The following is a 22,611-nucleotide window of genomic DNA, read 5'->3' on the forward strand; positions in this document are numbered from 1 at the left end:
ATGTTTCATTTCTTTCCTACTCTGCAACACGCTTTAACAAGCTTTCTGTCAGACAGCATAATTATTAGTAAAAATAATCCATAATGAAAATAAAAATTAATTGCATTTGGGCTCAAAATACTTTAAAAACAAAACCCACAGCCAAAAGCGATAGTAAATCTTGCTATTACATTGATGATAGTAACAATGTAACAACGTTAGATAACTTACATGGCTACTTTAAATGCTTGCTGGTGGTAGAGTAATTATTTACACACCAGGGTACCCAATTTACGATATATTTTATGACAAAATTTCCCCCCAATAATGGTGGGAAGTCAAGCTTTGCTAATATTTTACTTTCCCACTGGGTTAATATTTGATCCAGTGAGAACTTCCTACCAGCGCATGCGCACACACGTACATACTGTTGTCAACAGAGATGGCGCTGCGCGAAGGAGCCCTGCGTTTAAACATGCTGGTCAGAAGCCGTCATTTTTACAAGTTAACTTCACTGGCTGGTGGTGTCCGCTCGTTGACTGAGAAAGTGTCATCTAAACAAGTAAAGTCCAGTGCCCCAGAGACTGCAGCCGACCATTTAATCTACACACAAGAGCACTTTGCATTAAAGGAGTCCCTCAGAAAGGTATGCAGGACTGCTAACACCAGGAAGTTTTGAGGCAACAACGAAAACACAGCATGTTTTTAGCGAACAGACAGTTGCAACAGCAGTGTTATTCTCCCTAACATGACCCTAAAATCAGCGCGGGGGGCAGTAAAGTAAAAGTAGGTGAGAGGTCAGTGCTAGCTTGCTCCTCCGCTGAGCTGTGTTGAGGTCTCCTGTCTGCTCTTCATGCCCACACAAAGGAATCAGGCGCCAGTGTTTAAGTCCAGCTTTTTCCCGCTTGTTACCGCTACATTTGGAAAGTAGTGTTATTTTATGTGTCCGCAAATAACCGCACACGCGTGCATGTTTTGAAGGACAGAAGAAGAACAAGGCAGAACGCCAGGTTGGCTAAGGCTACTCTGTTTACAGTGATGAACACAGCCGCCGGGGTTGTGTCAAAAAGTGATTTCCGGTGTTTCCATGCGTTTTTTTTAATGTCTAATATCTGTGCTCATGTTGGTAAATAGGTTGTAGTTAACAGGAACTACTAATAGGTTATATGTGTTATAAAGAAATAACTGTTTTTGCAATAATCCACGTTCTTTTGCAAGAGACTGCGTTAGTGTACCTACTCAGTGTTCTACAGTGCAACCAATACAGTTCTTTTTGGCAACTCGAAATATCTTTATAGAAATGTTATGTTGTACTTTTTGCAATTTCTGCTGCCCTCTTTGTCAGATCTCTCTTGAAAAAGACATTTTTAATTTCAATGAGTGCTTATACCTGGATAAGTAAAGGATATATGAAAGTCTCTTTGCTAAAAAAGTGATTGCAGCTTCTACCTTGTGACGAGAAGTTGTTCATTGTTGCTCAAACTGACTTGATATCATTCACAAAAGATATGTTTGACAAATTATAGGCCAACAACTCATTAACCATAGTTTAAATACTTGCAGAAGACTTTTGGCATATACAGTAAATTACTTTTTGGCACAACACCAGCTTGTATGGATTCATGACCTACCGTGCACTCCCACATCCTGCTAATTAATGTCAGCCATGCTCTCACCAACATGCACATCATGTTTATATGTGTCTGTTCGGATTTGTTATATTCAAGTAGCTATTTAAGGAAACTGAAGGTTTTGATGTGCATGTTTATTTGTTAAATGAATATTCAGAAGCTGTGGTATGGCGTGCTGGTGTGCACATTGATAAATATAAAACAATAAAGTAGCAAGAGCACATTTAAAAGTTATTTATGTAGGATATTAGAGGTGGAGTCTATGTTTTTCACCATTAGCCCTCTTTGAAGGACAGTTATGACTGTGCTCTGACTTAAATCACATTTAGGGTCACAATGAAACCATTGTTTGAGTCCCCAAATGCCTGATATCAGTTGGTTTGTTGGTGGTTTATTTTTGTGTCTAGATAAACACTGATGGTGATTAGAGTAATGGGTGGGTCATGGCCTTCACATTAAACAGCTAATCAGGCCAATGTACTTTAGCCTAAACAGACCACATTTTTGTTTGTATCAAATAAATAGTTGGCTGGGAATCAAATAGTGCGTATCACTTATCTAGGAGCCAGAGCTGGTGTTCTTCCTCTGGCTATAGAGGCTGGCTGTCAGAATTAATAATTTAAGATTGTCATTTATGCTTAGAAATATTTAATCATTTGTATGCTGATAAAGTATCCTATCCTTATTAGGTCTGATAAGAGTCTGTGTGCACTTGTGTACCATGAGATGAGCGGAAGCAGTCTTGACGTTATAATTCCATTATAGCTTTTGAAACCAGACTGTTCCATTTTCTTAAAAGTTCGAGAGTTCACACCTTTAAATATGTATTTGAGATATGACCTGTTGCAGGTTCCTGTTCTTATAGTTTAGCAAGACGCTTACTTCTGCATACAGTTTTAGTTCATTGAAAGGTCGTATGTCTATGTATAGTATGGCTGGAAACACACACACACACAATACAGACACTGATGTTGTTTAAGAATGTCAGGTGTATTTGTAATTGCATATTCAAGAATGATTGCTTGCTGACAATAAAAAGTGATGTAGCGAAGGAATCAGTTGAAGTTGGTTGAGTTCAGGTGAAGGAATCTTTTCCTCAACTTTGACTGACTTACCTCGCAAGCCACAAAGACAAAGCGCTCTGTCTTGCCTTGTTTTGTCGTGCAGTTAGTTGTGCCTAGATAAACCCAACACTGGCATTTTCAGAATTATTATTGAGGTTGTTGAAAACTAACAGTCACAGCTGTGTGATGGGGGAGAATCTGTTTGTGAGTCCAGTTTTATATTTTCAGTGACAAGCCCCTGAAATATTCTGGTGTACAGAAGAACTTTGGATTGTTGATTTGATTTAGTTTGTTTCTATTTGCTAAATTTGTCTAAAAGGCCAGGCAGAGAAGGTAAGATGGACTGTTTTGCTCTTTGCTTAAGCAAGGGTAGGTTGTAAAGACACATTAAGTGAGGGTTTTACATTTTAACTGAGATCATTTAAAGGGCCTCGGGTGTCTTGGATTCATTTTGATGCCAATACAATTATGTATTGGCCTTCCTTATAAGAGATTTCTGGGGTTTTTTTGTCTCTTTGTTACAGTTTGTGCATTCTGGCATTCAAAGCTTTGGGTTTTTAAAGGCCTAAATATTAGTAGCTCCAAATTATGGTATTAAAAAAAATGATAGGAAGCATTAGTAATTAGCTCGACTCATTTAGAATTTCTATTACTATAGTGACATTGGCAACAAAGTCTGAAAAAATAACAATAAGAGCCTAATTTAAGGCAAAGCTGTTGCAGTAAATAGAGGGAAGTTTGTTGTCTGACTAAACCTTTTAAGGATGCCAGGAGGTCAAAAATAAAATAGCACTGGGAAAACTGGGAAGGGTGTATAAAAATTAAAAGGAAATACAGGACAATAAGTCGGAAGTGCTGGAAAGGGAACTCAAGGGGGAGCAGTTTATTAAAAGAGCCGTACTGTCTTTGTTTAGAGGTGTCAAACGGGGTTTTAGGAAATCCTTTTGTTACTGCTGAAGGTTAGATGCTCACAACACCAATGTTTCCACAACTAATTTAATACGAGTGGGTGTGACCACGTTGGACTGCCTTCGTTTACATATACAAAAAAAGAAAAAAGAATCTTGCCGGGAAATTAGTTTTCAGAATTAGAATGACTATATCTTCAGTGCCTGGAAGTTCAAGTGCTTTAACAAATAAAATTAGCAAAAATTTCTAGGAAGAGACTACTCACATGCAGCCTCTGTTAGACGGGAATTTCTGACAGGTCAACAAATACAAATATTTCTGAGATATTACACAACAATGAAGGCGATTGGCCTGTAATGTCTTTTATTGTTTTATGTAAGAAGTAAGGCTTTTTTATTTTCTATTTTTGTCTTGTAAAATTGGTCAATTTTTACATTTATTTCCTATCTAAGTGGTACTTTATATTGTAAGGTAAAGACCCTACAATATTAAACAGAAACTTAAACAATTAGACAGCCTACTATAAGCAAGATCATGGCAAAAGTGTGGAGGAAAAACACCCTTTTAACAGGAAGAAACCCTGGCAGGCTCAGGGAGGGGCAGCATCTGTTGAGACCTGCTGGGAGAGAGATGGGACAAAAGGCACACTAATATAGGGCCTGTTTATTCAAGCCCTTGTATGTAAGGAGAAAGATTTTAAATTGAATTCTGGATTTAACAGGGAGCCAATGAGAATGTCAGTATGGGAGAAATATGGTCTCTGTGATCAAATAAAAGAAGGCAAGTCCTTCATATTTGTTTAACATGTTCTCTGACAGACATATCCTGGTGAAAAAATGACTAATTTCTTAAAGTTCTACTGGAGGCCAAGGTGATGTCATCGAGAGTTAGTATCAGGTTAGTCACCATGTTTCTAAGATTTTAGGACCCATTATAAAAACCCTTTTTTGTCTGAATTTGGAATTTGGATTTGATTTGTGTCATCTGGCTTCATATAGAGTCAAATATAAAGTGTCATCTGCATAGCAATGAACATATATTCAATGTCTTCTAATAATAATAATAATAATAAGCATTTGAAAAAACTGAAGGATAGAAATGGCATTATAATTAGCTGATACAGCTGGGTGAAGAAAATGTAGTTTACTTACAGTTGCCTTAAAAACCCGTGGTACGTAGCCTGTTATTATTATTTTTGATGTTTTGCATAGAAGTCTATTGGGATAATTTTACATTTTGCACTCTGAATATTAATTAAGCAGCAGAGAGATAGACAGATTGCTCATAGGCTTCAAGGTTTTTCGCACTTAATCAAATTAATTTGCCGGATGTATTGATAAGTTTTGAATTCATTATAATCAACAATAACAGTATTATCACAATACAATGATTTTTTTGATATGGACCGCATTATATGACTGTCAATTATGATGTATGTCAAGGCGCAAGAAGAAAAAATACCCCTTCAGAAGGTCAAAAGCAAGAATGATTCATCTGTTTTTATTATTTTTGTTCCCATTTAATAATGAGTCAGAGATTTTCATGCGCCTTCACCTCGTTTTTTTTTTTTTACTTCAATTGACTTTAGACTCTTTCAAGACTTTTTCTCCAAACTGGACATTTAGTAAGACTTTTTGTTGCAATGTTTCTGACCTTACCTAACCACATGTCAGGTCAGTGATGTGAAATTCTTCTGGTATGTTGCAAAGGGACTACACAATAACCTTTGTAAGAATTGGGTTACTCCCAGATGACATTTATGTTTCCCTTTCCAGCGACAAATGGTCCCTCCCTTTCCCTCCGCAGGTTCTGAACGTTAAAAAGAACTAGTGCCTCCTTTTTTTAAATGTTGGTTCTTGTGTTGAAAAGTCCTGTAAGTGAGCCTTCTTTTAAGAGAGTACAGCCCAGGTATGCGCACTGTATCAGTGTCAAAGGTATTGTCTGTTTTCTGTTCTGTACGGTGAAATGATGATGGTGATGTTTTCTTTATTTCTCACCCAGAATGTTGCTTTTGGCTTGTTCAGTAGTTGGCAGGTTTGGGTTTGGGTGTTTTGGCAGCCAAGAATGACCGTGTGTGCGTGACTTTTTCCAATCCTGGAAAAAAAACAACTTCTGAACGCTTTAATACTGAACATTTAATCAAAGAAACACAAAGAAATAATCCAATAGTTTTGACTTCTCAGAGCTCAGTTTTATTGGCCGAGACTTGAATCTAATTATTCCCATTTCTACCTAATATGTCTTTTTTTTAATCATTACTTTTTATTGGCTTTTTCCATCATTTAGAGCTTACAGTACATAGCAGAGAAACAGTGAAGGAGCAAATAGTCATGGCTCTGTTGAAAACATGGCCCATTAAAGAAAGCTTATTAACAAATAGCAAGTGAAGATGCCTCAGTGGATTTTTAGAAACATTAAAAAATGGACGGGTACAGTTACACCACATAAGTTTTTATTTTCTGTGTTTACGTGTTAATTGATTTGCTTGCCTGGCAGCACTTGATGCTGAGGTTATTTTGCAGAAGATGTTGATGTTCTGTTATTGGGTGCACTAAAGCTTCATGTTAGCAAAACCTGCTGTGTGAGGGAGAATTGTTTTAGAAACTGACAAACACGATACCGGATGAACTGTAACCCACACTATGGATGTAGCTATTCTCTGGGAAGCATTTGAGTTCATTGGTGCTTCACCATCTGGGGACCACTTCCAGGTGCTTGAAATGAGTCATGGCACCAGAGTTCAATGATTTCACAGTCTGCTTGAAAAACCAGGTTGCAACCTTCTCTATACTCACTATAGACACTTTGATGACTCAGAAAACACTGTTAGAGGACACTGCAGCTTTAATTTGGATTCAGGAGACAAAAGCAAAAGCTGCTCTCAGTGTTGATGGATATTATGTAAATTTGAGTTTCAAGATGACCACAAAACATTTGTTCTTCGCATATAAATCATTCTTTAGTTTAGTTTAGTTTAAAAAATAGCATGAAGCTAGGCTCAATTTTGTGTGTGTGTATATATATATGTATGTATATATATATATATATATATATATATATATAAAATGTTAGCATGTACCTCAACAAGTCATCATCCTTTACCTCTTAGATTATGAAAGTTGTCCCTTGACCACAGATGCAAGCTTTACAGCTTTTTCGTTCCACTCTAAAATCATAAAACATGCCACAGTCATCCTTCATTTTGAGGCAGCTGTATCCCGGGCTTTGTGGCTGAGTAGATGGAGTGGCTGCTAACCCAAAAAGAATGCCATTGGTATGGGTTTCAGCACTGAGATTTAGTTTTGCATGCTGATCTAAATATTACTTTGGAGGTTTTTCCTGCAGTGCCAAGAACAAAATGATGGGGGAGAACACTGAGTCATTAAAATATTGGCATGCAATGCATACTAAAGATCTGCACAATATTAGCTGCAGCTGCATCAGTACAAAAGTGCTCAGCATAAGCCCTCGAAACGCAAGCGTGCACTGATAGCATATACATGTTGAGAATAGCATGCTTTTCCTACTGTCGCCATATTCATCATGATTGTGGGCCAACCATATAATACTTTTTCTATTCATTGATATGTGATACCTTCTGTTTCTGTCTGCTTGAAGTAGATTACGTAGACTTTAGAATATATGTGCACTACACAGCAGGAAGCCGACTATATATAAAAATCGTTTTAAGTGCTTTCCCACTCTCATGTCCTTTAGGTCTTATGACACAGGAGACAAAAGAGCAGGGCTGTCAGCTGCTGTTAGAATCACATGATGGTTACAACAACAAGAAAAAGAAAGAAATGAATGCACACAAATGCTTAAAATTCACAAGAAACAGATATAAAGATTTCATGTGCACTGTAAAGTAGAAGTACAGATACAACATGATACCTCTCCTCTGTGGTGTTTGTGCCGTAGCTCATCGACCAGGAGATCAACCCTTACGTCGATCAATGGGAAGCAGAAGGGAAGTTTCCAGCCCACAAGATCTTCAAGATCTTAGGAAATGCAGGATTTCTAGGAGTCAACAAACCAGTTGGTAAGACACCTAATATTGTCTTTCGGGTAATGCAGTAAGCCCTTCTAATATCAGTTTCCAGGATAGTGTCCAGTCGTGTTTTTTGTGAGGTTTGGCATGGAATGGCACATGAGTGAAATGAAACCATCTGCACTGTTGTTAGATCTCTTAGAGACTTGCAGTGTATGCTGGGATGGGTTCCAACACCTGTGATTTTGAAAAACGACGAGTTTAATTAATCTGGTGGGGTTCATGCATTGTTAGGAGGAGAGGGATAAGGAAGGGCTTTGTTTCATCAAAAGCCTCAGAAGCCTTTATTTTGGAGGAAGCTTGTTTTCTACGGCGAGATCTAAGCTATAATAGCCGTCGCACGAAGGTGCCAAATTTAGTGCAGCATTTTGCTTTTTTGTTGTGTCTTACACACAAGGGTATTTTTAGGAAATTAATAATAATAAAAAGATGCAAGAATGACTTTCTCTAAGCACGCAAAGTGCTAAAAAAAAAACTGGCGTGGTTTTTACTTGCTCCCTATTTTCTTTATATTGACCTTAAAAGTATAAAGGCAATCGGTGCTCGGCTTATGTTTGCAATATGTGTATCTATTACACGAGAATGACTTTGGCAGTATTAGAGGGCATGTCGCGACACAGACTTTTGTCCATTTATATTTCTTGCTCTTTCCCGTTGGTAATCCATGCAGACGTGAAGACTGATTAATCATCCAGGCCTAGTCTACATGATAAATGCTGCTTGGTCAAGCTGTTTATCTTGCCATTGCAAAAACCCCATGATACATTTGTAACATAGCTAAGATTTGAAATCCCTTGGCAAAACATAAATATTGCTTTAAAAGATACGGGGTTCTTTTTGTATACCTAAGAAGGCTGTCATGAAAATCGGTCTCTCACAATCATAATTTAGGTGGTTGATAGAATTTCCCTTAATTTAGGGATACATGGATTGAAATATATCCCACAGCGCACTCCAAACCGAGGAATCCTCCGCCGTCTGCCCATTTTGACCATTTCTGCTTCAGCAGACATGCAGCACATCTCTTTCACAGCTGAATTCATGTTCCGTTTGCTTTTCTCTGCTTCTGACAGCCATTCATTATGAGTCGGGCTTACAAATGTTCCCACTGTGATGATGGGTGCTGGTGTCACAGCAGCATCCCACTACAGCTGTCTGAAACTGACTATCCTTTTTTCCAGATGTATATCCAGCTGGGTCGTCGCTGAGATGGTGGGAGGCAGAGAGAAATTTACAGTACAGGACCACGAAATATGTGCGGTTCTATGTGTAATCCATTATGAATATGAAACGAGACTTATGGGAAGTGTTTGATCATCAAAAGCAGATGTTTTATGTCTAGTGTATTGCATTACTCCCACAGTATAAGGTCAGTTTCTCTAAATTAATTAGCCACTTCTCATCTTTTTTGGCATATTCGAGATCTCGTTCGTTTTCTGACATTTGACGGCGAATAGAAGAAAACCATGTGAGCAACATTGTTGGACAGTGAGTCGCCCGTAGATGTTTGCACCACAAGCCTGTAGGTCAGAGAGAAGGGAGGGTGAGGGAATTAAAATGTGCTGACTACACAAGCATTAAGCATTAGTTGACAAGATTAGAGAGGAGGATCCTCGCTGTGTGAAGACACACTGTATGATCAGGTTGTAGATTAACTGCACTCATGTATGGTGCAAGAAACATGCTTAAGAGTTGCCATTTGAAAATACAGAGTCAGCAACAGTCTGTAAATGACAATTGTTAAGGGCATCAAACTGACATGGTTGAAAATAATCTTGATGTGCAGCATATAGTTGGAGTGGGACAACATCAATACCATATTGCTTTCTCCTGCAATAAAGAGAAAAGGATACTCCTGCCCAGTTTGTCTTACCACAGTGACTGCTTCATGACTCCTCGAGGTGCTGCAGAGAGTTAATTAAATTCAGAAATGATTAAAACTGAAAAAGCCTGCTTAACTACGCAAACTGTCACCACAACGCAATGATTTTCTGCTTTTGTGTCATGTAAGGGGTATTAGCTCCTCATTTGCACAGACATCGTGACGTATCATATAATTGTTTTCAGTCTGTGGAGTATGCATCTCTTTAAAATCCCCCAGGAAACATGGCTGACATCTGTTTTCTGCACAAACATTGCATTTTACACCTTTACTCATTCGTCTTGCTGAATATCTTTTAATAATAACGGAAAAAAAGATTCCACTCTGTGAAAATGCATGCTGTCAGAAAAACTACAATAAGCTGTTTATGTGTACCGCACTGCCGACTAATGAAGCAGACTCTCACACAGTTTTGTATTGTGTTAATTGATTCCGACGCTTGGATTACAGGAATGGGAAAAAGGGATTTAGGAGTCTGTTTAATTTAGATGTTATTCATCAAGTGAAAGAGAGACGTGTTTGCCCTTGATGAGAAAAGCGCTTAAGCTAAATACAGTGCAATAAAACTCTTCAGAAGTACATAGTAAAGAGTCAGTCATTGCAAAAACATATATTTGTAGTAAAAATGTGAAAGCGTGTTGCGATTGGGCAGCTTGTTCCTCAATGCACGAGAACAAAACTCTGCACAGCAAACAACTGAAAGGTGTCTTATGCATAGTAAATATAAAACAGTCACTAAAAGATTTGCATGAACTGTTGAAATGTTGTAACACCATTTTCTTTAGTTTTCCATAGTTGGTGTTGACATTAAAAAATGTAGGTTTTAAAGGGCTGTAAGGAAAATGTCAAGTCACTCTAACAGGCAACCCAAAAAAGGAATTAAAGAATATTATTTAAATGCAGTAGTGACAGTGGTAGCTTAACATTTAAGAAGCATTACACACTGTTGACTAAATAGATCTAAGGCAGGGCTTGAATCTCATATTCTCAGTTTTTTTTAAAATAGGAATCAATAAAAGCCATAAAGAAAATCCCCCATGTACAGTCAGAAGACTAACTTTCTGCTCTTTCTCCCTGCACAAGGAAAGGCATTTTAACCTTTCAAAACACGAGAACAGGAAGTTTTCCCAAGGCAGCCACGTTGAGGGAGAAGAAGAGGATGACCCTTGGCTCACTATTTTCCTTTTCCCTGACAGAGAGGTATCTGCTGACCGTACAGTGAAAATGGCCTTGTGTCCTGCCTGACAGATAGAACCTGGCAGCCCGCGCATTTTCCCCTTTCGCTGAGTGTTTTTCGTGCAGGATTTGAAAGGAGTAACCTTTCGGTGAGACTCGTATGTCCAGGGTGTTACTTTTCTCTCACTTTTTCTCTTCGCCTACACTTTGATGAATACCTTACAGAAGGTTTTTCTGTCCAGAAACATTAGCACAGTGGATTTAATATGACATCGCACTGTAATGAGGACGATAATGATGCACGCGTTCGCGAGTCGACAAAGCAGCACAATGGCACCTGTGTCCATTGTAATAGTTATTACAGGACAGTATTGCAGAAGGGCTTATGATAGTGATTCATCTTTCCTATCCAGGGAGAAGTGATCTGTTTTATTATCGGGTTCCTCATTTCGATATTAAGTTCAGAGAAATAAAAGAAAGGCAGAACGTACAGTATGTTACACCCATCATCGCTGCAGTGTCTCTGTGCTGCACCTTCAATTCCCAGATTCTTCATCCTTGTGTTTCTCCTTCACGTTGCGCTCCACCCTATGGGAGCCTATAGCGAGGAACATCTGCTTCCCTGAGCAGACATATGTGTATGGGTTTGACATTTGTGACAGGATTTTGCTTTGTTTTTCTTCTGCTTGCTTGTTCAACCAGACAGCCTGCTGTTTTGTTTAAAGTGGGATAAACCTCGGTGCTTCCCTTCGTTCACATTAACCGCTGCAGGGTTTCCAGGGCTCAGGGACTTATCTCTGCACAGCTGCACCTGTTTCCTCTTATTTTTGGCTCCCCCACTCCCTTGTTTGCTTGTCCCTATATATTTTCCCTTTTCTCTGTCCCAATTTTTTTGACTCTTTCTGTTCTTCGCTGTCCGTCTTCGACGTTCTGACAGACTGCGCTTTCCATTATTCCCCAACTAGTCTGGCAGGTGATATGAAACCACTTTGCTTGAGTTGCCAGCCTCTGTGCGGTAAATTCACTCATAATTATTCATTGTCAGTCAGTGCTAGTATCCATCATTCAGCGGCTGCTGTGCTGTATTTAGTAATGAGAAAACAGCACAGAACATTCACAAATGCTTAGTCTTGTTACATTTGACTGCCTGGTCATTATCATCAGGACATTTGTCCTAAACGAATAACTGTCAGGTTAAATCTGCTTGACCAGCATGATAATTGAGGGATTTTTAAAATTATTTATATATATTTTTGTACTGCAAAATGACAGTTTATCTTCATTGTGTTTTTTCTTTTGACAGGATTTGTTTGCCAAACCAAGCTGAGAGAAAATTCATTATAAATGCGGGTACATCAGCTTCCTGCTTCCATGAGTAACAGATAGAAATTTGTCCTTTCGCATTAAATATGTAATATAACACCAGGTGCTTCATTTTAATTGATGATAAAAGGCAAAATAAAGATAAGGGATGGGTCTTGGTGAGGACAACTGACATAAATGTGTGTTTTAAACACGTTTATTATACAGCATTCAGCTCGATTACAGACCTTTGCTCTTTACAAATATCCCCACTGCCATAATGGAAGAAAATAGACATCAGCTTTTGGTTTCTTTACTTCTTTTTTGCAAATGGGTCGTTGAAGAGATCAAAATCCGATTGGAGATGGTAGTAGAACACATGAGGTGACTACTGATCCCCCAGCAATGCTTTTTACACATAATTACAGATAACACAGTTAATCATAACACCCTATAATTAATCTGAGTGCATGCTCCAGTGCCAACAGATCACAATGTTATGTATGTATACCAGCATATATTGCGCGTGCATGTGTGAGCGTGGTGATTTTAGAGATAGAGGATAGATGGAAGTGACACAGGGAAGGATTTGTAAGCCATTCTTTCTGCCTCTTTGTGCTTTGCAGTAAGGATCCACATTTGTTTTTCTTAAGTTTAAATGACTAAAATAGTGATACTCATGAATACACACAATGCGATGAAGTGTTAAATGTGTTTTGTCTTGTGCAGAGTATGGAGGCTTGGGCCTTGACTTCAGCTTCAGTGTAGCAGTGGCAGAAGAGCTGGGCAACATCCGCTGTGGAGGAATCCCCATGGCCATCGGGGTACAAACTGACATGACGACTCCGGCGCTGGCCAGGTACAAGCCTGCAAACCTAGTGTCACATTCTCTGAATCCATTCTTACAACGATTGTCTTGGAGTCGTGTCACTGGACACTTTGGGTTGGTGCTTTGCTTGCTTTTGTAACTAATCCCCTGCAGTGGGGAGGATGGTCACATGGGAACAGAGAAAATAAAACTCCTGTCAAAACTGTGGATAATATCATAGTAACTTGTCTTTTTGTCAATATTCTTTAGATCAAAGATAGAAAACACTTAGATTTATGGCAAAGTACATGAACTGTGAACGGCATTATTTTCCTTGATTTCTTTTAATCAATCGTTCCTTCTTTTATGTAACATGTAAAACAGTTTTCTTATATTTTTACTATTATTAAACTAGTAAATACCTCTAGTGAGCAGCCATTGATCAGAGTTACACTCCCTAAGCTGTATGTGAATTAATATGCTTGGTAATACTTTGTTTCGCCCATTTGGTGTGAAGCAAACTGTTACCAAGCATACAGGACCTTGGCTTGTTACGTGATATCCCTTTACTTTAGCTCTTGGTGACACAAGACAAAATTCAGTGAAACAGACAGTCAGAGTCTCAGGAGCTTAATTAGAGGATCTACTCTCGCCTGCGATGAGGTTTAAGTAGTATAAAAGAGCTGCAGATGAGTGGGAGTGATACCGTGTGAGCTCCCTCCTCACTCCCACTGGAGCTGTAATTGCCTCAAACATGGCAGTGTGTTTTTTTAAAGCACACGATCTGCCACAGTTACACAAGTTTGATGAAACTTTCATTTGACACTGTCCTAAAAATATTGGTAGAAAATAAAACAACAGATGGAAAAACAAAGAGACGGCGTCACACAGTCATAGTGTGTCTGTGTTTGCGCAGGTTTGGTTCGGACGAGCTTAAGAAGGAGTTCCTCCTTCCCTCCATCAGTGGGGACAAAGTGGCCTGCCTTGGAGTGAGTGAGGTTGGAGCTGGCTCTGATGTCTCGAGTGCGTTTAATATTATATCTTCTTCTTCTCCAGTATTTTTCATTTCCATTAAGGGTTCATGTCTAGTCTTTTAATCTGAGGTTTCCATTTAAACCCCAGTTTTCTGAACACTCAACCACTTTTCAGGTATCAAGACCAAGGCAGTGAGGAAAGGTGATGAGTATGTGATCAATGGGGGAAAGATGTGGACCACCAACGGTACCCAGGCTGACTGGATGTGTCTCCTCGCCAACACCAGTGACGGGCCCCCACATAAGAACAAATCACTCATATGTCTACCCATGAACTTGCCGGGTAGGGTTAGTCGATTTGTTAGATGGCAAAAGACATTTTCTGCAGAAATCCACTATCTGTGATTCATTTCCAAGTTCACGATTGCGCCTGTTTTTGGAAAGCACACAGGTTGTTTAATTTTGCGCCCTAAAACAACCTGTTATATTGTATTGCATGTTGATGTTCTTTCTGTTTCCTGTCTGTTCCACCGTAGGAGTGCACATCGCCCGAAAGATTGATAAACTGGGTATGTGGTCATCTGACACAGCCGAAGTGTTTTTCGATGACGTCCGCGTGCCCTGTAAGAATGTTATCGGCCAAGAAGGCATGGGCTTTACCTATCAGATGCTTCAGTTCCAGGAAGAGAGGCTTTGGGCAGTGGCCAATAGTAAGTCGACTTTACTCAGTGAAGCTTATCTTACTTATTACTCCAAGGATATGATGTCATCTAAAGTTTACTTTCACCCATCTTTCCCCCACATCAGCCTCCTACGGAGTTTACTGGAAGTTTGCGCAGTTTATGCACTATTTCAGTTTCACGTTTAGTTTTCAGATAAATGAGGAGTTCAGGTCACATAGTTCAAATAATTTGTAAAGCAGTTGTTTGCTTTTGATTTGAATCAATGTTGTCTTGGCCAGAATGCGTAAGAAACTATTTGTGCTGTTTTTACTGGATCTGACGCTCGTGTGTCAGCCTATCTGGCTTGGTTGATCCAAACCAGAGCGTCTCTCACCAAAGGTAGATAACACATTTCAGCGGAGGTGTTAAAAATAATCCTGTGTCACCTCCAGTCTTGACCACAACGGACAACGTCATTCAGGAGACCATCCAGTACACACGGCAGAGGAAGATCTTCAAGCAGCCCGTCCTTCATCACCAGGCGGTTCACTTCAGGTTGGCCGAGCTGCAGACGGAGGTCGAGCTGCTCCGCTCTCTCCTCTACCGTGCTACAGGTAGTTTGACTTTATAGACAACATAAAGCTACATGCTAATATTAGCTCAGTAATGTAGGCTGCACCTGGGTGACTTTTAATTAGTCCTAAGTGTGGTTCAGAGCAGTAGGATATATGGAAGACGCAGGAAATGTGACAGCTGTATGTTTGCATTACTAATAAGAAAACCTTGGACTAGTGTACCACAATGACATTTTATTATTATTTGATTTTAGAAACTGCACTCTGAAAGCATAAAGTACTGTGCAAAGGAGCTTTATTATGTTTGGCTTCAAGCAGCCAACTCCAAGAGTGAGTGAATCCCCATGGATGTCCACTGGAAAATAACCAGCTTTCCAGCAGGAAAGAATATGATTAATGGCATTTTCTATAGAAGTGCTTAAATGATATAATATATAATAATATATACAGGGTTCGTACGGGTGCTTGAAATCCTTGAAAATGCTTGAATTCTAATGTCGTCTTTTCAAGGTTTGAAAAGTGCTTGAATTTCAGATGTGGTGCTTAAAAGTGCTTGAAAATGTAACTGTATTTCATTCACAATAAATAGCTATCTGATTGAATTGTTTTCTTATCAGATAGAGAAATAAAATCAGACGCAAAAGCAAAATTTCCCCGCCTGGGCTGCCTTGCGTCTGTTTCAATGTGTGACCCCGCCCCTCCCTCGGACAGTCGGGGATGAGTGCGCTAACATACCTGTAGGTTGCTGTTTTAATGAGTGTTTGGTGGTAAACAACAACGGCGGAGTTTGCGTTCTCCAGTCGCATGATAGGTGAGTCCTAGTAAATAATTTTCCAGTACGCGTACGTTACACATGCTATTTTTTTTTTTTTTAAATTATGATTATTATTTTGCTAGCTATCAAACTCGCTGGAGAAATGATTGAAATGCACTGAGTGTGATGCAGTATGGCAGCGCTATTACGGAATATGCTGTGAACTTAGCTAACATTACTTAGCAGTAATATGAGTTAATTTACTCAAGTGAAAGCTTTAAACATTAGCCCGATGCATAACTAGCTAACTTAAGGCTTTCTGATTAACCCTCTGGGGTCGATGGACCCAGAGTCTCCATTTCAACTTGGGTCGAACGTGCGGACTTCAAGCTATATACCAGTTTTTAAATTGTGTTGATAGGTCACGTAAAACCGATGTTTTTTTTTTTGGGGGGGGGGGGGGGGGTTCTGAATAAAACAGTGGCGTGCACGCTTTGCTTGTGAGTGAAAAAAGAAAAAACACTCCTTCCCTATTGGTGGAAAAATGTACCATGTCGACCAATCAAAAAATGGGGGGGGGGGGGGGGTGCGCTGGAAAAGCTTAAAAAGGGACCTTGAAAGTGCTTAAAAAGTGCTTGAATTTGACCCTGAAAAAAGCGTACGAACCCTGTATATAATTAAAGATTTTAATAAATGTAAGCACAGATATGATGTGACGTTTTCCTATTCATTTGCGTTTTAGCTTAATTTTGCATTCTGTTTATTAACGTGCTTATTTCTAATTTTAATATGTTAAGTAGTATTTTCTGTTTTGTATTTTCTTAACTGATTTTTTAAATGTTTCTAACATTATGCATTTCTGAAAGACAAGTGCGTGATGTCACAGTCAGATCCTGCCATCTTTTTTTTTTTTATGAAAGACCGGTACTTTCATCGGCTCCCTACAAGGGCTCACCACAGAGCCCAGAGCTCCACATATTTGATTTGGCAGGTTTTTACACCGGATGTCCTTTGTGATGCAACCCCCGAGAGATTTGTGCCTCAGCCTTGGAACGAACCAGACAAACACAATTCCAAAAAAGTTTCTCAACTTTTTTTGGAATTGTGTTTGTATAATAGCAGGTTGAGAGTGCATGAAGCTTAGTGGAGAGCAGTGGTATTAATATTACCGTAGAAAAGGCACGTGCCCAGCTCTGCCAGAATGCAGTCCAAGTGCTTCACATGGCCATCTTCATAATACGAATGAATGTCTGCATCTGTGGGGTCGCTGTCCAAGCTCTTGTGATTTGTCTCTCAGTTTAAAAGCCCCTCAGTGGCCAGTAGCTTTGGGTGAATTCATCAGACTGGGAGCAGTTCAAGTCAGAATTTGCTTGCCCAGAAAGCAGAGCTCTCTGCGACTGTTTGGTCCAGGTAGATAAGCGCACACACAGACACACAAATTCTTTTTTTTTAGACGCTGAAACAGGAGAAATCATGTGGCTCACACATGGTCCTCTAGAGGGTTCCTACAATGGAGGCACTGATCAGTTGCACTGGGAAAAGGCCTGAATGGGGATAAACATTGAATCAGAGCCAGACGCATGTGATTCTGAAACTGAAACACATTTGTTTTATTGTCTGTTTTCCTCTTTTCATTCTGTCCACCTGGACATTTTTTACACTCTTCCCGGCTCGTGGCTATCCTTTGTTTTCCCTCTGCAGCGCTGTATATTAAAGGCAACGATGTCACCAAGCTGGCATCCATGGCCAAATTAAAGGGGGGACGCCTTGCCAGGGAAGTGGGCGACAGCTGTCTCCAGTACTGGGGAGGGATGGGCTACACCAGTGATGTGCTAGTCAGCCGATTTTACAGGTAAGATGAAATGAGGGATGAGAAACGCTCACTCTAACGTAACTAATCTGGATTTCCTTATTGTCATATCTGAAAATGATAAGAATGCAACGTAACCAGATAGCCACAAGTTATTACTCTCTGCAAAACAGAAAAAAAAAAATTATATCTAACCGAAATCCATAACTTAGCAGCTACTGTATGCACTTTTGTTAAGATATATTATTTCTATGGCACCAGCATTCAGTTTTGTTGCAGGTCTTTAATTAAGCCTTCAATTAATGTATATTATTAACGATTTAAATGTGATTTCTTAATAATTAATGTTAAAATTGCAAACATGATTGGCTTCACTTTATTAATAATGCTTGAAAAGTCTCTATGCATGCTCAATCATCCAGGTAAGGACATCCCAAAAATGATATTAAATCATTATGCAAATATTCTGTTTATAAGGTTGGGGAAACCTGCAGTCAGCGGAGACTGAAGAAGTCCACATGAATGAGTCACAAAACATTTCTCCCGCTGAAAACGCTACGTCCAGATGAACACAAGCAACTTTTACAGAATGTTTGAAAACTTCTGAGGCCCCGTTCAGTTATTTAGTGTCTAATCAAGTAACACTTAGTTTCAGATTCCTAAGTCTTTGTTTTGCACAATGCTGACATCTAGTGACAGGGCAAATGATGCAACCAGATTGTGTGACCCAAAGTGACTCAACTTTAGATAATTTAAATGACTTGCATGCAGCTTCCTGTTTGTAATTGTGACAGAAAAAAAACAATAAGAAACTTTCCTTCTCTGCAGGGATTCCAGGTTAATGTCAATTGGTGCAGGAGCTGATGAGGTAATGCTGGGAATCATCTGCAAGTACATGGACACACTACCTGGCAAGTGATGTAATCAACGCTAACCCCAGTGGGAAAATCACTTCTGATTTGTGCACTTTGATCAGTTACTCAGATGAGGAGATTTTGCCTTTTTAACAATACTGTATGTGGTCATAAAGACATCCTCATACGGTCAATCACACAGAATAATGAAGCCCCCCTTCCTTGTCTGTACACACGTGCAACAATGCAGTTTTGGTTGAATGTAATTTGTTACTTGTGTAATTATTGTTTAGAATAAAGAAAAATAATGTTCTTTAATAAAAATGAATGTTTGAGATTTTCGCGCTGAAGACATTACAGCATGAAGTTACACCAGCTAATCCAGAGCATAAAATTTGTTTATTTACATTAATATTTTTACAATAAAGATGAAACAATGACGTACACTACTGTCGCACGTGTGGTCGTCTTATGACAATAGAATGTGTCCTTTGACCCTTAAAAGCGCATACACTAGATTATGCAGATCATTCTATAACTTGTTCAAGTTGAACTCAGCTGATTGCTGAGAATTACAGTTCTCGACACTGCTGTATCGTCTACAGTCATAAATCATGCTCTTCTCAATCCAGGTTAACTGGTCAGATATTAAGTATAAACAACGTAAATACTGATATTGTCTGCTTCATTTAGTATGCACTACATTTCCTGTGATTATTGATTTTCTCAGACATTGTCCTAAACCACTTTTATCTTTTAGTACTCCATCAAAAAGCATCGGTAGACCTTTCTAAACTTTTTCTCGAGTCATTGTTTGAAAGCCCGACACTGTGGCACATAAAAGTGTAATGACTTCAAAAAAAAAAAAAAAAAACATCCCTGCCTTTTCTCTTTATTATCTTGGTCTGATTCAGATGTGTCATTGAAGCACAAACTGGAAGAGAAGAACTGAAGAGCAAAGTCCAATAAGATCCTCCTATCACCTCAACCTGATAAACCAGTACAGGACAAAGAAGACGAAAAAGCAGAAGAGCAGCATGTAGCACAGCACTTTGGTCTGACTGCCCCGGGACAGCTTCTTGACTCTGCCGATGGTGGCACCAAGCAGGCCGCCCGTGGAGTCAAAATCTGTGTCCTAAAGTGAGAAGCAGAGAAGAAAAGTGGTAAATGGTAAATTGATTCTTATATAGCACCTTTCTACTCTTCTTGAGTATTCAACACACTAAATACAATATGCGAAATCCACCCAGTCACACAAGCACTTTCTTCTATGATTTCAAGTGCTTACTAACCAACATTCACAAACATTCATACTCCAGTGGATGGGTCAGAATGATGCATTAACTTAGGGTTAATATCTTGTCCAAGGATATTTGGCATGCTGACTAGGGGGAGCCAGGGATCAAGCCACCAACCTTCTGATTAGTAGATGACCTGCTCCACCTCCTGAGCTACAGCCACCCTGATTACATGATTACAGACGTCCAGCAGAGAACAATATTCAAGTGCTAAGAGACATTTCTGAAGTTTACAGTGATGGTATCTGAATCATTTACTCAAATTCTTTAGTTTTGAGGGGTTTCTCAGTGACTTTGACCAATATAAGTCAAACCACAACATAAAACAACACACAAAGCAGGCAAAAAATAGCTCCCTGCCAACCTCAGACAACATTAAATGTTGCTTCTTTTTTTTTTTGCTGTAGCAGCAAGTGGTCCAGCGTACTCCGAAGTAAAACTCACCATATCGTCCAGCATTTTATTCTGGTATTTGACTTCTGTGCCAATGTCAATGGAGAGCTGTAAAAATCAATTCATTATGATTACGTGACTTGTAAAACACAATAATTGAAGAAATTAGGTTACATTTTGAGTACATACAGAAACCGTCGAGTCATTTATATTAAACTCTTTGCTGCAATATTTACTGACGGTTAAAAATAACAACAAAACGCTCGTAATCAGCAGTTACTTACACTTTTTAAAGCGTTGACTTTAGCCCTGAGTCCCTCCTGTAGGTGTTCATTTTCTTCCTCGTATACACTATATCCACTAGCCACATAGTTCCCAGAGCCTCCTTCACCTGTATTAAAATACATTAAGCATTAATAAAGCGTTCATGAACAACAGAGTACTCAGAGTACCAAACAACAAACATTTGTTAACATAAGCTAGCTTTAGTTAGCTAGTTAGCAACAAATGCTACGTATGAGAAAAGAGAAGCTTTGGTTTAATTGTTTGTTTCTTACCCAGTCCGGCGCGCCTCATTTTGACCCGACCGAAGCTAACACTGTCCAATGGTTTATGTTAAAAGACTAAATGAGAAGGAAGTTCGACTTCTGATTGATCCGGTAACTGTAGCACGTCTGCTCACAACACAAACGCCACGACACCCTACGGCGGCCGACGAGGACAAATGGAGAAAAACGAGTAAAAAGGAAAACCGTATGTGAGCTTGTATATGAGCTTCAAATATAATTACTATTAAATCAGTTTCAAAAGAAAAAATATAAATTACTCATTATGTAATGTATGTATGCCTTGCGCAACCCTGTTACTGTCATACTGAATATCCATTCAGTTTCAATACATTACAATAATAATTAATTAAGATTAATTTAAGCAACTTTCAAAATCTACCTTAACTTTTCAAGGTGTGACAAATAAATACTCAGGAAAAATGACATGTTGTTTAATAATATTTATATGTTTGTAATCGGTTTTTTTTTATATATAAATTTCTTTTATGTACAGTGTTGCAAATCACTGTTAGTTGGCAGTGGAGTGTAATGGAATATAAATGTAGTAAATGTAGTGTAATTATTAGAGTGACACGCTCAATCTAATAAGAAAACATTGGAAAAATACAAAATATGTCATAGAGGTCTGACCTTTATACTATACATGGTGTTAGTAATCGCCTAAATCATGTCACTTATTTTTTTTATAATGTTTTTATTGTCAAGTCATTCCCTGTTTTGTCTTTTTATTTTCCACACTGAATAGGTTTTAGTAACAGGGTTGCACATATGTTATAGAATGAAAAGCCCACATAAAAAATAATCTGATGTTAGTTTGTCTGCGTACCCTGCAGTGTGTCAGTGGGGTTGTCAAACTTATTTTATGTCATGGGCCATACCATACAGCCCAGTTTGATCTCAAGTGGGCCAGACCAGTAAAACCTCTGCATAAAACAACACCCATCTAAACTGTTTCCATTCTTTAGCTGTCAAGAAGTACTTAAGAAAGCATAAGCCTGAGAGAAAGACACCACTTACTCAATTCCCCTTGATATTTTCCAGACGACAGAAGGTATTGTTTTGGGGTTTTTTTGTTAAATTATTCTTTTCATTTAACGGATGAACAATTTGAGAAATCTTCATTAAAAAATAATTGCGATTTTAAAAAAAACATGTTATTTTTTCTGTTCTCATTCCGTATACAAGATTGCTTTGAAGAGCACAAAACTTTAACATGTGGACTTTCTTTACTCGTGTGTAGTAAAGCTGACAAAAATAAAATGAAAAGCAGTGTATTTTATTTATTTAATTATTTCACTGCAGTTTTCACAATGTACAAAGACATCCAGTGGTACAAATTGGAGCCTTTGGAAGGCTAGTACTGCCGCCCTAGACTGCTCTAAAGCATATCGTCAAGTGTGTATCCCTGCAGGGAAATTTTCAAAAGCTATGTAACTCACCTTGAAATCTGACAAACCCACTAACAAAGGGAAACTTTTCTCACAAGTAAGCATATCCACATCAGGCTTTAGTCTGTGTGCCTCAAGCCCGTTGTGAGGTGACAGTATTTAAAGAGTTATAGTCATATATCGAAAGAAGCCAAAGTAACTCGGCTTTTTTCTTTTTTTAATGCAATATAAAGCTTATGTTGTCCCTGTATTGCAGGAAAAAAAACCTGTAGGAATTTTGCATAACTGTCCACCAGTCTCTGACTTCAGATCACTGGAATTTTCGACCTGTCTTCCAAGCAGAATTCCTTCTCTTACTTCTCAGGACTGAAAGCAGTCAGATGCACAAACATCCCACAAAATTTCACTGGGATCTAAATCTTGGCTTTGACCACTATAAGCCATTCCATCACTCTCCATTTGTCCTTTTTTTCAACCATTTCATGGTGGATTTGCTACAGTGCTTAGGATTATGATGCTGATAAAAGGTCCA

At 38.8% G+C, this 22,611-nt stretch overlaps 2 protein-coding genes across 2 annotated transcripts; one reads left to right on the plus strand and one right to left on the minus strand.

Moving 5' to 3' along the window:
- The first annotated feature begins 293 nt into the window (after positions 1-293).
- Positions 294-18,877, plus strand: zgc:85777 (uncharacterized protein LOC405871 homolog). Its single transcript, XM_065471044.1, has 9 exons — positions 294-625; positions 7,505-7,625; positions 12,724-12,853; positions 13,719-13,825; positions 13,952-14,119; positions 14,313-14,486; positions 14,891-15,052; positions 17,469-17,619; positions 18,406-18,877. The coding sequence occupies exons 1-9, from the start codon at positions 422-424 to the stop codon at positions 18,494-18,496; spliced, it is 1,308 nt and encodes a 435-aa protein (XP_065327116.1). The 5' UTR covers positions 294-421; the 3' UTR covers positions 18,497-18,877.
- A 120-nt stretch (positions 18,878-18,997) lies between these two features.
- bet1 (Bet1 golgi vesicular membrane trafficking protein) lies at positions 18,998-20,947 on the minus strand. The gene is made up of 4 exons (XM_065471046.1): positions 20,680-20,947; positions 20,407-20,513; positions 20,174-20,230; positions 18,998-19,566 (listed from the first exon to the last, which is right to left on the minus strand). Exons 1-4 carry the CDS (start codon positions 20,696-20,698, stop codon positions 19,411-19,413), a joined length of 339 nt encoding a protein of 112 aa, XP_065327118.1. The 5' UTR covers positions 20,699-20,947; the 3' UTR covers positions 18,998-19,410.
- Positions 20,948-22,611: the final 1,664 nt, after the last annotated feature.

This window comes from Pelmatolapia mariae, linkage group LG22 (assembly GCF_036321145.2).
Source record: "Pelmatolapia mariae isolate MD_Pm_ZW linkage group LG22, Pm_UMD_F_2, whole genome shotgun sequence".
NCBI lineage: Eukaryota > Metazoa > Chordata > Actinopteri > Cichliformes > Cichlidae > Pelmatolapia > Pelmatolapia mariae.

What these genes read in the sequence shown, in the direction of transcription:
- zgc:85777 (XM_065471044.1), top strand. Translation starts at nt 422, where the DNA reads ATGGCGCTGCGCGAAGGAGCCCTGCGTTTAAACATGCTGGTCAGAAGC. An exon ending in AGGAGTCAACAAACCAGTTG is followed by an intron (nt 7,626 to 12,723) that starts GTAAGACACCTA and finishes TGTCTTGTGCAG; the next exon opens with AGTATGGAGGCTTGGGCCTT. An exon ending in CTAGTCAGCCGATTTTACAG is followed by an intron (nt 17,620 to 18,405) that starts GTAAGATGAAAT and finishes CCTTCTCTGCAG; the next exon opens with GGATTCCAGGTTAATGTCAA.
- bet1 (XM_065471046.1), bottom strand. An exon ending in AAGTCAACGCTTTAAAAAGT is followed by an intron (nt 20,231 to 20,406) that starts GTAAGTAACTGC and finishes TGATTTTTACAG; the next exon opens with CTCTCCATTGACATTGGCAC. An exon ending in ATAAAATGCTGGACGATATG is followed by an intron (nt 19,567 to 20,173) that starts GTGAGTTTTACT and finishes TTCTCACTTTAG; the next exon opens with GACACAGATTTTGACTCCAC.